At 41.6% G+C, this 12,580-nt stretch overlaps 1 protein-coding gene across 7 annotated transcripts in view; it reads right to left on the bottom strand.

Moving 5' to 3' along the window:
- Positions 1-1,420, bottom strand: part of CSNK1A1 (casein kinase 1 alpha 1) — a 50,895-nt gene extending 49,475 nt beyond the window's left edge. For 4 of the 7 annotated variants that reach the window (XR_001399871.3, XM_014852601.3, XM_014852603.3 and 1 more), the window contains exon 1: positions 358-1,420. Coding sequence is in view for 5 of the 7 variants with exons in the window: in XM_014852601.3 (XP_014708087.1) it covers positions 358-480 (123 nt within the window). In the remaining 2 variants the exon portion in view is untranslated. The remainder of the gene's footprint in view (positions 1-357) is intronic. The other 3 variants (XR_001399869.3, XM_014852599.3, XM_014852600.3) reach the window with 1 other exon arrangement.
- Between the last annotated feature and the right edge of the window lie 11,160 nt (positions 1,421-12,580).

Raw genomic sequence — 12,580 nt, 5'->3', positions numbered from 1 at the left:
GGAACCAGGCGATCGGGAATCGTCCTAATGGGAACGAGAACCCCAGGAGAATTAAATACAAAGAGGAAAAACACGGGGATCACGGATTTGGCCGTTCTCACCTTAAACGACGGTTTAAAAAGTTCGATTAAGGCGCATTTTCAACAAGCTGGGAAACTTCTGAGTTCACCCAACCTTCCCATCGGGTTCTTTCCCTTTTAGGGAAGGAGAGCGGGGGAGGTTCGTAAACCAGGAAAGCTGGCTCCCAGTGGACCCCCCCGGGCGTGCGTGCGCGGGGCAACGGCCCGAGCCGCAAGGGGGTGGGGAAGGGAGGGAGGACAGCCGCAGCGCGGCCGCGGACCCCACCCCTGGGATTACCTCGCCGTTGGTGATGTTGATCGCCAGATAAATGTCCCCGAAGGAGCCAGACCCGATCTTCCGTACCAGTTTGTATTTCCCTCCGACAATGAACTCGGCCTTGGAGCCGCTGCTGCTCGCCATCCTGAAAGACGAAGATGGAGGCTGGGGCCAAGCCCCGACACCTCTGAGGGGAGGACGGAGGCCTCTGAGGCCCGGGCGCGGAGCGAGGCTGCGGAGGAGGGCGGCAGGAAACGGAAACCGTCGGCTCTCTCGGCGTTACAGGGCCCAGAATCGGCCGAGGCGAGCCGGTCACCGCCGCTCAGTCAGGCTTCCCTGGCCAGGCCGCAGTCTGTGAGGAGGTTCTTTCGGTTACCAGGCCGGGCCACTTATTTCTGGGCGGCCGCCGCGGCCTCGCTTTCGCGGCGCCCTCGCGGGCCGGAAAAGGAGCGCGGTGTGTTAGGGCAGCGATACCACTGTCACCGCTGCCGCCGGCTCCCGCCCGGAGGGACCTCTGTCACTCCGCTGACGCCGCCATCTTGTTACTCCGGCTCCAGCCAACACAAAATGCCCCCAGTCCCCGGGAGCCGCTTCTTCACGGCGCGGAGCACTCTGGGAAAGGGATCTCGGGCGCTCGCCCCGGAGGGTCGGCAGCGAGAGGGAGGGCGGACCCGGATCCGTGAGAGTCGCGGCCCACGCTCGGAGCGTCACCCCGGCCCCGCCCAACCGCTCATGCGTACTGCAACGCTGCTGACTGCGCAGGCGTGCCGTCGTCTCTCCTTACTCCCCCCCCCCCTCCTCCCGGGGCTCACTTCCACTTCCGGTCGTTGGCAGTTCTTCTCTCGTTACCTGTTTGTTAGTCACGTCCGACTCGCCCGGTGTCTGAAATGCCGGGCGGCCCCAGGCCTCGAGGGCATGTTAGGGAGGAGTCACCTTCATTTTTCGGGGAAGATGGAAGCTTCAGGGCTCCTTAGGAGTTGGGTATTGACCTTTGCTCTATGTTTGAGGCGGTTTTTAACCTTTGATCTTTGCTCGGGCCGCTCCCCCCGGCCGGCCTGTTCCAGCTCAGTTTGTTTTGAAAGAGGCTGTCGCCTCTGGTGGGGAGGGAGAGAAAGGCAGTCCTGGGCGGGCAGGGCTTCTTCCGGGCCCCCTGCTTTAGCCCAGTCTAGCTGATGAGGCTTAATAATTAGAATCCTGCGCTTTACGGACTGTTGGAGACGCTCTTTTTACAAGCGAGGAAAAGAGGGAAACCAGGAATTACCCTGCTGCCCTGTGTCTTTATGTTGTTGCTCTACTGATACCTTTGATCCCCAAGGAAAAAACGCAATATCCCAGTCATAATTTTAGTAGCAGATACAGTCATCATAAAGTAAAATTTCCAACCTTGAAAAAAACTGCACATAAAGTTGTTATCCCCACCCCCCCATCCCACACACACACACACACACACACAAAACCCCGAAAAAATCATATCTTGGTTGAAAACAGTATTCACCCAAAAAAGATAGGGTAGAAATAGCTATGACAGAATAAAATTGGCAGCGTTTAAAACTTTACACAGTAAGATTTTTTTTTAACTAAAAATTGATAAAAGATTCAAATCTTGACCACGTTTTGGATTATGAAATTTGACCAGGCAATATTGGGCTCTAATAATGATCATCACGAAAGAAAGCTACGTGGTTGATGGTATCGTCTATTATATGAATCAAACCCTGGTGAGTGAATGAATCAAACCTCAGTTGTAAGAATTTAAACAGCAAAACCTATCCCAAATAAAATAATTTCATTAAAATGGAAATGGAAAAAAAATGTAGACTTAACTGCCACTTTGAAGTGATGGGGTTCCTCCTGGAATATATCTGAACTAAAATTTCTCCATGTTACTCTAGTTCTGACTTAAGTATTTATCTTCATCAAGTTCTAGTCTAAATGTCTTGAACTTGAAAATAGAGGGGAAGAGACGTCCTCTAAGGTTTAGGATGAAAGTTTTGAGGCACTATCAAAATCCAGGCTGCCTGACTCCCAGATCAGCACCATTAGACATTGTCCTTTGGTGACTCCAGAGCATTTTGGCTTACTTAAAATTCTTTGCTGTTAGATTGTTAGATTCTGGTCTTAAGAAAAAAAAAAAAAAGCTAAGTTTAAGCATCTTGAAGTTTCCAGAGATAGCGACCAGTCTGCTGATTTTCTACCGCGGCCATCCAAAACTTAATGAATTCCCCAGCTTAGAGAGTTCCCCATAAGAGGTGGGGTATACCTTTAAAGGAAGTGGACTAGGTTAAGGATTCCCAAAGGTGTATGGACAGGGACAAGTCTAACAGAGATTTCCATAGAGATATTTAGAAAAATGAGAGCAGTATAATGCAGTTTTCTTTCATTTATCTAATTTCAAATTGTGCTTTATTCTGAGATTTTATCTTCCTACATATGTGTCATTAAAGTGCCCTTTTATAAAATGGTGCTGATGGTAGATGGTTGTTTTGTTAATATCCTTATTTGGCAAAATTAAAAGTTGACGCTTTATGTCTGCTCACCCGCCTTTTTTTTTTCCAACTTTTATAGGTTTTTGAAATGCTACACTCTGGGACCCACTAATCTAAGTGACTTTTAGAAGTCCTTCCAACTCTGAAATTCTATGATTTTATGTATGTATTTGGCGTGTCTCTTCCTTTGTTTCATGCCTGCTGTAGTCACTGTTCCAGCACTGACAGTATCCAGCAAAATGTACTAAAATGCTGTATGAGAGGTCATAGCCTTATTGAATGTGATTTCAGTTGATTGCATTTTAAGATTTAAATTTGTCAGACTTAAGAAGGGCAAACATTTTTTGCTTTTTCTTTTAAGACGTAGAAAATGAAGTTTTTAGGTGTTGGCTATGACTCAGCCATCTCCTTAAAATCATGTATCATCTGTGGTAACTTTCAGCTTCAGCAACTGAAGGATTACCTGTTTTGGGTGCTGCTATTTTAGTTACAAATCATTCTGTACTTTTGAATCCACAGCAGCTTTGGGGTAATAGAAGGAGTCTTCTAAAATGTGCCAAAATGCAATTCCTGACTCCTGGATCAGATGAATTCACTAAATCTGTAATCAAAAGTATAGAATAAATAGGGGCCGGCCCAGTGGCGCAGCGGTTAAGTTTGCACGTTCTGCTTCAGCGGCCCAGGGTTCGCCGGGTGTGGACATGGCACCACTTGGCAAGCCATGCTGTGGTAAACATATAAAGTAGAGGAAGATGGGCACGGATGTTAGCTCAGGGCCAGTCTTCCTCAGCGAAAAGAGGAGGATTGGCAGCAGATGTTAGCTCAGGGCTAATCTTCCTCAAAAAAAAGTATAGAATAAATATTTTAGAACTTGAGGGACATTTAGAGAACATCTAGTTCAATAATTATATTTTTTAATGCTTTGCGATTTACAGAGTCCTTTCACACATATCACTCATGCCCCACTAGGACAAAGTGGCTTGTCCAAGATCATACAGATCTTAGTGGCAAAGAAAGGACTAGAAACCCAATCTCTAACACAAAGAAAGAGAAAAAGGAAAGGGTAGAAGGCAGATTGGGACAATCATGCCCCAGTGATTACTTCTATGTTCATAGAGAGGTCAAGATGAATAAAACTTTTTTTTTTTAAAGATTTTATTTTTTTTCCTTTTTCTCCCCAAAGCCCCCCAGTACATAGTTGTATATTCTTCGTTGTGGGTCCTTCTAGTTGTGACATGTGGGACGCTGCCTCAGTGTGGTTTGATGAGCAGTGCCATGTCCGCGCCCAGGATTCAAACCAACGAAACACTGGGCCGCCTGCAGCGGAGCACGTGAACTTAACCACTCGGCCATGGGGCCAGCCCCTCAGAACGCTGCATTCTTTTTAATCACTATGTATTATTTCATTGTATGAATGCAGCATAATTTATATGATAAATATATGTATATACTTCCCATATTGAAAATTTTGCCCATTTTTCTCTATCACCAGCAATGCTGTAGTGAACATCCTGGTACACAAATCTTCATGCCCATGTGAAAACATTTTCTAGGATCAATTCCTGCAAGAGGAACTTGCTGCATCAAAGGCCACATGCATTTAAGGTTGAATAAAACATTTTTTAAAGCCACAGTGTTTATCTAAGGCAATGTCACTGGTAACCAGAGTGTGTTTTGGGTAAAATGATAAGGATGAGCATGTGAAATATAGATGGATGCTGTCAAGAGGAAAATAAAAACACAAGGGTAGCCTGCCCATCTCCTAGGTTGTTTGGTACAAATAAGTAAAAATAATGAAATGCCTTGGAATATGTCAAACACTGTCTCAGGTGTCATTACATAGCCTTGTGGGTAATCAGTATTAGATAAGTGAGTTAGTGGAGTGATTGAAAACTTGAGAACATCAGAAATGTCCTATTGGATCAGAGTGAGCATTTAGTCTGTTTTCTAGTCATTGACAGTGACAGCAATTTCTATGTCCCTTTCTCGTGTCAGTTCCTGTTCTCTGCATTGTTCACGAAATTTTGTGAAAGTCGATTGCTGCTTCTATGAGAGCAACAAGCCCAGTTGAGACATTCACAAACATTTCTTCCTTTTTATGGAGTCATTAACCATAAATTTATTTCTGTTAATTTCATTCTTTCAACTTATGTATGCTTTTGACACATGGTTTCAAGATTCTAAAGATTGATACATTCCATATGTATATTACCTGATGATCTTTTAATAATCGTATATACATATAAAATGTTTGCTGTTCTTTTCCTTATAAAAGTGACAACTCATTTGAAAAGTTTAGAAAATTTAGATAAATCAGAAAAAAGAAAATAAAAATCTCTTAGAATTTAACCACCAAATGTTAACATTTTGCTGTTTATAAATGTCCAGTCTTTTTTCTATGCTTATTTTGTGTATGTGTGTGTGTGTGTGTGTGTGTATTTATGTTGGGTGTATGTATATCTATCAGTATAATGTGTGTGTATACATATATTTAATTTTATTTCTTAAAATTTGCAATAAATGGTTATAGTGCACAGTTTTGAGACCCAGTTTTTTCTCTTAATGATTTGTTAGAGATATGTTTACATATAACTAAATAATCTTCCAAACTATCATTTTTAATGTTAAATATGTATCATATTGACAGAACAACATTTAACCAATCCCAGTTGAGTATTCTGGTTATTTCCAAACTTTTGCTAGTATGAAAACGCTTTAATGAATAGTCCTGTAGCTAAATCTTTTCTCACATACAAAATTAACTGGTTAGGATATATTTCTAGAAATGTAACTGGTCTTAAAACGTCTTGATCATAAACAACAACTTCCAATTCTGTTTTGGTACAGTTTGTGATGATTGAACCCATATTCATGGGCTCTCCTCATTTCTTAGATTTATCTTTATAAATTTAAATCCTAATCCTTTCATTCTGTCCTTAAAAGAGGTTGTTAGGTTTTCTTTTCTGACAAGCTGTTGTTGTAAAACCTAATAAACTTAGTGAGAAGACATCTTTTCTTTGCAACTCCCCTATTCCCTTCCCCACCTATTTCAAAATCTCAAGAATTTTGCAAGTCTGTGGTTTGCAAGGATGTGCTCATAGGATGGGAAACGTCCCTTTTATGGACATAGCTAACAAAACACATGTGTTGGCCATTAGTGAAGCAATCACATTGTACAGATATTTAGACTTAGTTGAAAGAGGGGGAAAATTAGTTCCCTGTAAGAGACAATGGAGGTCAAAGGACCCTCAAAATCAAGAATGTAGCTAACCAAGTATGAAAAACAGAGTGATCTCATTTATGTTAAAATCTCTCATATTTTGCATAAATTCAAGTATTCCCTCAGAAGTAAATATGTATTCCCACAAAAATAAATGTACAAGGTTTTAGAGATGGGGAAGAATTCAATTTGTCACTGTTCCAAAACTGAGATCAACCCAGACTTTACTACAGAAATCTTTGAAATGCTTCAGTTAGGCATTTCAGTGTACTTTAAGTGAGAATGTGTCCTTTTCCACCTGTGTGTGTAAAATGTTGCCATCTACATTTAGAGGATGTAACTTTAAGTAAGTTTTCCTAACTTTAAGTAACAGCCCATGGAAATAATACTTGAGTAGTGGAAAATTATTTTATTCTTAAAAAGTGGTTTGAGGTGGGAGAGGAGAAACCAAATTATCCCTTTATTTGGGTATTTAAAGGCTAGGTTAAATGGTGTAGGGAAACATATCCTGACCTAAGTCGTCAGGAAATCTGAATTTTAGTTATGACTCTACCTTAAATATTTTCCTAGGCTTCAGTACTGTAATCTTTTAAAAGAGAAGTCAGATTCTAAGGTTCTTTCTAGCTTTAAAAAATATTGTACTACTGGGGCCAGCCCAGTGCTTACTGGGTAAGTTCATGCGCTTCACTTCTGTGGCCTGGGGTTCATGGGTTCAGATCTTGGGCACAGACTACACACATCAAGCCATGCTGTGGAGGTGTCCCACATACAGAACAGAGGAAGATTGGCACAGTCATTAGCTTAGGGACAATCTTCCTCAAGCAAAAAGAGGATTGGCAATAGATGTTAGCTCAGGGCCAATCTTCCTCACCAAAAAATAAAAAAATAAATATTGTGCTAATTACTGAAGATGATTCCTATATTTTGAAGTAGAAGGAGGAAATTAACGTGCTCTTTTCTTTCTACAGCTTCTTAAAATTCAGAAAATACATAAAATTCTGTTGGGCATATCCTTACCCATGCTCCTTAATACTTTTTTTTCTTTGAGATTGGCCCTGAGCTAACCTCTGTTGCCAATCTTTTTTTTTTTCTTCTCCCCAAAGCCCCCCAGTACATAGTTGTATATTCTAGTTGTAGGTCCTTCTAATTCTGCCATGTGGGACGCTGCCTCAGCATGGCCTGATGAGTGGTGCTAGGTCTGCGCCCAGGATCCGAACCAGTGAAACCCTGGGTTGCAGGAGCAGAGCACAGGAACTTAACCACTCCAGGGCTGGCCTTCCTTAATACTTAATTGTCAGGAAAAGCAGATTCTCTATCAGTGAAACATAGCAATGGAAAGATATAATTAGAAGAGATTCCCAGGGCTGGCCCCATGGCTGAGTGGTTAAGCTCACACGCTCTGCTGCAGGCGGCCCAGTGTTTCGTTGGTTCGAATCCTGAGAGTGGACATGGCACTGCTCATCAAACCACGCTGAGGCAGCGTCCCACATGCCACAACTAGAAGGACCCACAATGAAGAATATACAACTATGTACCGGGGGGCTTTGGGGAGAAAAAAGAAAAAATAAAATCTTTAAAAAAAAAAGAGAGATTCCCAAATTAGAAGAGATTGGGAAATATCTTCTTTTTGAAATGTTTAAGAAAGGCAATAATTGTTTCTTCGTTTACATATAGCTGTCCCTGGAGGTGGGGGAGGGGCTTCATTTAAATGACCTCCGTGGCTCCCTTTTAGTCTAAAAAAAAAAAATCCTTGCCAAGATTCTCATAGAGGGAAAGCTCAAAATGATTTTACTCTTTAACACAGTCATTCTCGGCAAGGAATGAGATTCAACAGCGGAAATCAAGCAAAGCTTGTTTCATATCCTCTTATAATACTGATTCTTCTAGCCCCACCACTCCCTCTCAGAGTTGCTTTGAAATAATGCCTGAGGCTTTAACTCATTTGTCTGCAATGAACACTCTGCAGTGTAATATTTAAACGCCAGAGATATGTCCTGACGAGGAAATTCAGATCGTTGATGTTCCGTGTACTCATTGAAAACCTTACTAACTAAGGCCAGGACTTGAAAGGCACCGTAAAAGATGAAACACCTGAGTCCCCTGCCTTCTCCACTCTATCCCCGTTATCTTGTGCTGGTCAGTCTGTCTGACCTGGCGATATTTACATAATCAAATTATATTTTAAAATTTCTATTTTAATCACACGAACCATTAATTCCTGGAAATGCACTATCATGCATGGCATTTGGGATATTTGTGTTGGCTATTTTTACTTGAAAGAATTTTATTAGTGTTTTGGAGTTTCTGCAATTTCTATGTCTCTTTCTTTCCTCAGCCTCTGTTCTCTTCCTCTGCATTGTTCATTAGCAAGGGCAAGAAACTGTACTCCCTGTGACTCATTATTGCTCAGTATAGTAATCTACTCTTTGTGAAACTAAATTTGGAAGATGCTTGAGTTGCCCTTCCTGAGGAGAGCCGGTCCCAAGAACACATCCTGTTAACTCTCAGCTCTCCATGCTAATGCCAGGAAGCACCGATACTGATGCAGAAAATGCCGCTTACCTCCTGCCTCACTGGTGTTAATTTCTTCCTTTCAGATTCTAAAGCCAACTGACTTATTTAAATCTTAGCTACCTACCGGACTTTCCAGACCCTTGGTACTTCCTGTTGGACTTTGAACCTGATCCGAACTCCTAAGGTTGCTTCTTATATGCGTTCTCTAGGGTAGGCAAATGATAGAAGGGTAGCTCTGCTTACCTTCCCAACACCCTCTAAATCCATATGAAACTCATATATTTTTACACTTTCTTTGTTGCTTAGAATTCCAAATTCTATTGACCTCCTTAGCCTATATTGTCTTGTCCCACACTGTATCATTGATTACCATAGCTTCTGCCTTAGTTGAAATAGGATATGTAAGAGCACTTTGTCTAAGCCATAAACCTCATACATATATACCCGGCTGCTGTTATTATTAGGCAATTCAAGCCAGAGGTGACTTTTTCTCATCTTTCTGGTGGAGGAAGACAGGCTGTCTGCTGAAATAGGAGCTTCACAATTATTGTCCAAAACCAAAAATAAGAAAAGCGTAGGAACCACGACACTACCACAACTGATTTCTTTACTTAAATGATTCCTTTTGACAAGGTCACCACCATAGGCTTTTAACATGTGTCACAGGAAACAGAAATCAAATATTCCAGGCTATTCTAAAGGCCTCAGAACCTTTCTTCTAATCAGCTTGAAGTTTTAAGATGACATCTACCCTGATTGATTTTCCCATGCTAAATAGTTACTTTAAATGTTTATAAAGCAATTCCTACAGTATTATTCTTACCTATATTATCTTATGTCATAAAGAAGATTTTATGGGGGAAGTAATTTCATTGTTTTAAATTTTTAGATAGGGCAACTGAGGCCCAGAGATCTTAGTTGACCTCCCAAGTGCACTAAAGTCAGGAGAGCATCTTGTACTTGAACTCAGCTTTTTCTGACTCCAAAGAAACTGCTTTTTGATTTCTCCAGTCTATGCATCTCAGAACTGTCAACACTCTTGGAAAGAAACTGCTTATTTATTTCAAGATTAAGTAAACATAGAAAAACAGACATCCACTCATGTTCAAGAACCCATGCTGGGGGCTGGCCCCGTGGCCGAGCGGTTGAGTTCTCGCGCTCCGCTGCAGGCGGCCCAGTGTTTCGTTGGTTCGAATCCTGGGCGCGGACATGGCACTGCTCGTCAGACCACGCTGAGGCAGTGTCCCACATGCCACAACTAGATGGACACACAACGAAGAATATACAACTATGTACCGGGGGGGCTTTGGGGAGAAAAAGGAAAAAAAATAAAAAATCTTTAAAAAAGAACCCATGCTGGATCATGGTTTTCAATAGTTATACACTGCTGCCATCTGGTGGATGTGCTCACTTGCTGTTACTTTAGCTGGCTTCATGCATGGCAGAATTACCTAGTTGGATCTGAACAGTCAACCATTAAATGCCAAGGAAAGGGCTGGAGTCGGGGAACTTAGAATAACATTTGAGGGGCTGGGCAAGTGTTAGGAGTTTGAGGAAACCTAGGGTGCTTTCTGAACAGGATCAAGCATTTCCTTGTTTCTCGTTAACAATACTTGAGTGCTATGATATAAAGTCAATGCATGTTACGTTACATGATAAGGGGATAAGAGAGGGAAGAAAACAAAGATATAGTCTATATATGTGTATATTCCATGTGGATAACCACTTATTCCAGCATCACTGGTTGAAAAAACTTTCCTTTCTCCATGTCTCAGTCAGTTCAGGATGCTGTAACAAAATACGATAGCTAGACCGGGTATCTCACAGAACAGGAATTTATTTCCTCACAGTTCTGGAGGCTGGAAGTCTCAGATCAGGGTGCCAGCAGGGTTGAGTTCTGGCATTGCAAACTTCCTATGTCCTCACATGGCAGAGAGCAGGTAGGGGTTATTGAGAAGAACAAGCGTCACCCAAGGACTCTGTACCCTCTTCTGGGGAAAGAGTTAGTGTGTTTTCAGTTGTATACTAGGCAGTTGTATCATGATAGTTGGAAGTGAGACTTTTTGACTGTCTTTATTTGGAGACTAAGTATGGTTTAAGGAGATGCTTATGGGTGCCAAGTTGACAATGGATGGGCTTATGATGGTTAATTTTATGCCTCAACTCGGCTGGGCCATAGTTTCTAGATATTTGGCCCAGCATTATTCTAGATGTTTCTGTGAAGGTGTTTTTCGGATGAGATTAGCATTTAAATAGGTGGATTTTGAGTAAAGCAGAATACCCTCCATAACGTGGGTGGGCCTCATCCAATCAGTTGAAGGTCTTAATAGCACAAAGACTGACCTCTTCCAAGCAAGAAGGAATTCTTCCAGGAGACAGCCTTTGGACTCAAACTGAAGCTCTTCCCTGGGTCTCTGACCTGCTGGCATAGCCTGCAGATTTTGGATTTATCAAGCTTCCACAATCACATGAGCTAATTCCTTAAAATAAATCTCTCTCTCTATATATATAATACACATCCTGTTGGTTCTTTTTCTCTGGAGAACTTTAATATGCTTCCTCACTTTATTCAGGTCACTGCTAAAATGTTCTCTTCTTAGAAACACTTTTCCTGACCAAATTATTTAAAATACCCCCTTATGTGCATCCCCTCACCATACCCAGTTACTCCTCAGCTCTTAACCCTACTTTATTTTCCTTCATAGCACTTACTAGTATCTAAAACTATATATTTATTTTTTTACTTTCTTTTTTTTTTGAGGAAGATTAGCACTGAGCCGACACCTGCTGCCAAGCCTCGGGTTTTTTTTGTTTTTTTTTTTTGCTGAGGAAGACTGGCCCTGAGCTAACATCCATGCCCGTCTTCCTCTATTTTATATGTGGGATGCCTGCCACAGCATGGCGGTGCCATGTCTGCACCCGGGATCTGAACCAGTGAACCCTGGGCCATTGAAGCAGAATGTGCAAACTTAACTGCTGTGCCACCAGGCTGGCCCCTATTTTTTCACTCTTATATTGATTTAACCTCCTTCACTAGAACATTCACTCAATGAGACAGGAGATTTTTCTGTCTTGTTCACTAATGTATCCTGAGAACAGTGTCTACCTCAATAGTATCTTTTGAATGACTGAATGGATTATATAGATTTACATATGCACATATTAAACTTTTTTCAGTTAACAATATATCATATCTATAACATGGACATCTTTAAATGTCCATGCCTATAGCTAAACCTTACTCTTTTTATTGGCTGCATAGTATTCCATGGTATGGCCATGCCAGAATTTATTTATCACCTGCTGATAGTTATTTGGACTATTTCTAGCTTTTCACTTTGATTTCTTTAAGTCACAATAAAAAACCTTATGCATGTATCTTTGTGCAGTCATGTGTGGATTTCTATAGGATAAATTAATAGAAATGAAATTTCTGAGTCAAAAAGGTTTGATCAACTTAAACCCTTACAAACTGCTTACACAATTGCCCACACAATTGCAGACCCTTAAACGTGCAGCAACAAGCCCTTGAGTCTCTATTCCAGGGCGGTGAATGCATATTCCAGGAGAGGGACTTTGTTTTTCTCACTAGACTTTTTTCTCATGCAGTTTCCAGGAAAGTATTGCATTGACAGAGGGGACTTCCAACTAGAAACCAATGAATAAAAATCAGGTATTGCAAGAATTCAAGCAGTACTTGAAAGGGTATTGGTAAGTATTTTAACCATAGTTTTACTTGGTGGTGTGGGACCAGCCTGAAACACAGCAGTAGAAGGGAATTGTTCATAAGGAAGTTTAATAAAAGGCTGGCTCTCCTCTCAGCTCTCACTGCTCCTTCTCAGTCTTTTTAGCTGGTTCCCCTCTCTCTGCCTGCCCCTTGGTTGTGTTCACCAGGTCTTTGTCCTCAACCCTCTTCTTCTTTTTTTGTTTTTTTTGAGGATGATTAGCCCTGAGCTAACTGCTGTCAATCCTCCTTTATTTGCTGAGGAAGCCTGGCCCGAGCTAACATCCATGGCTATCGTCC

This window comes from Equus asinus, chromosome 9 (assembly GCF_041296235.1).
Source record: "Equus asinus isolate D_3611 breed Donkey chromosome 9, EquAss-T2T_v2, whole genome shotgun sequence".
Classification (NCBI taxonomy): Eukaryota; Metazoa; Chordata; class Mammalia; order Perissodactyla; family Equidae; genus Equus; species Equus asinus.
The sequence above is the reverse complement of the archived record's forward strand: the minus strand, read 5'-3'. Positions and strand labels throughout refer to the sequence as shown.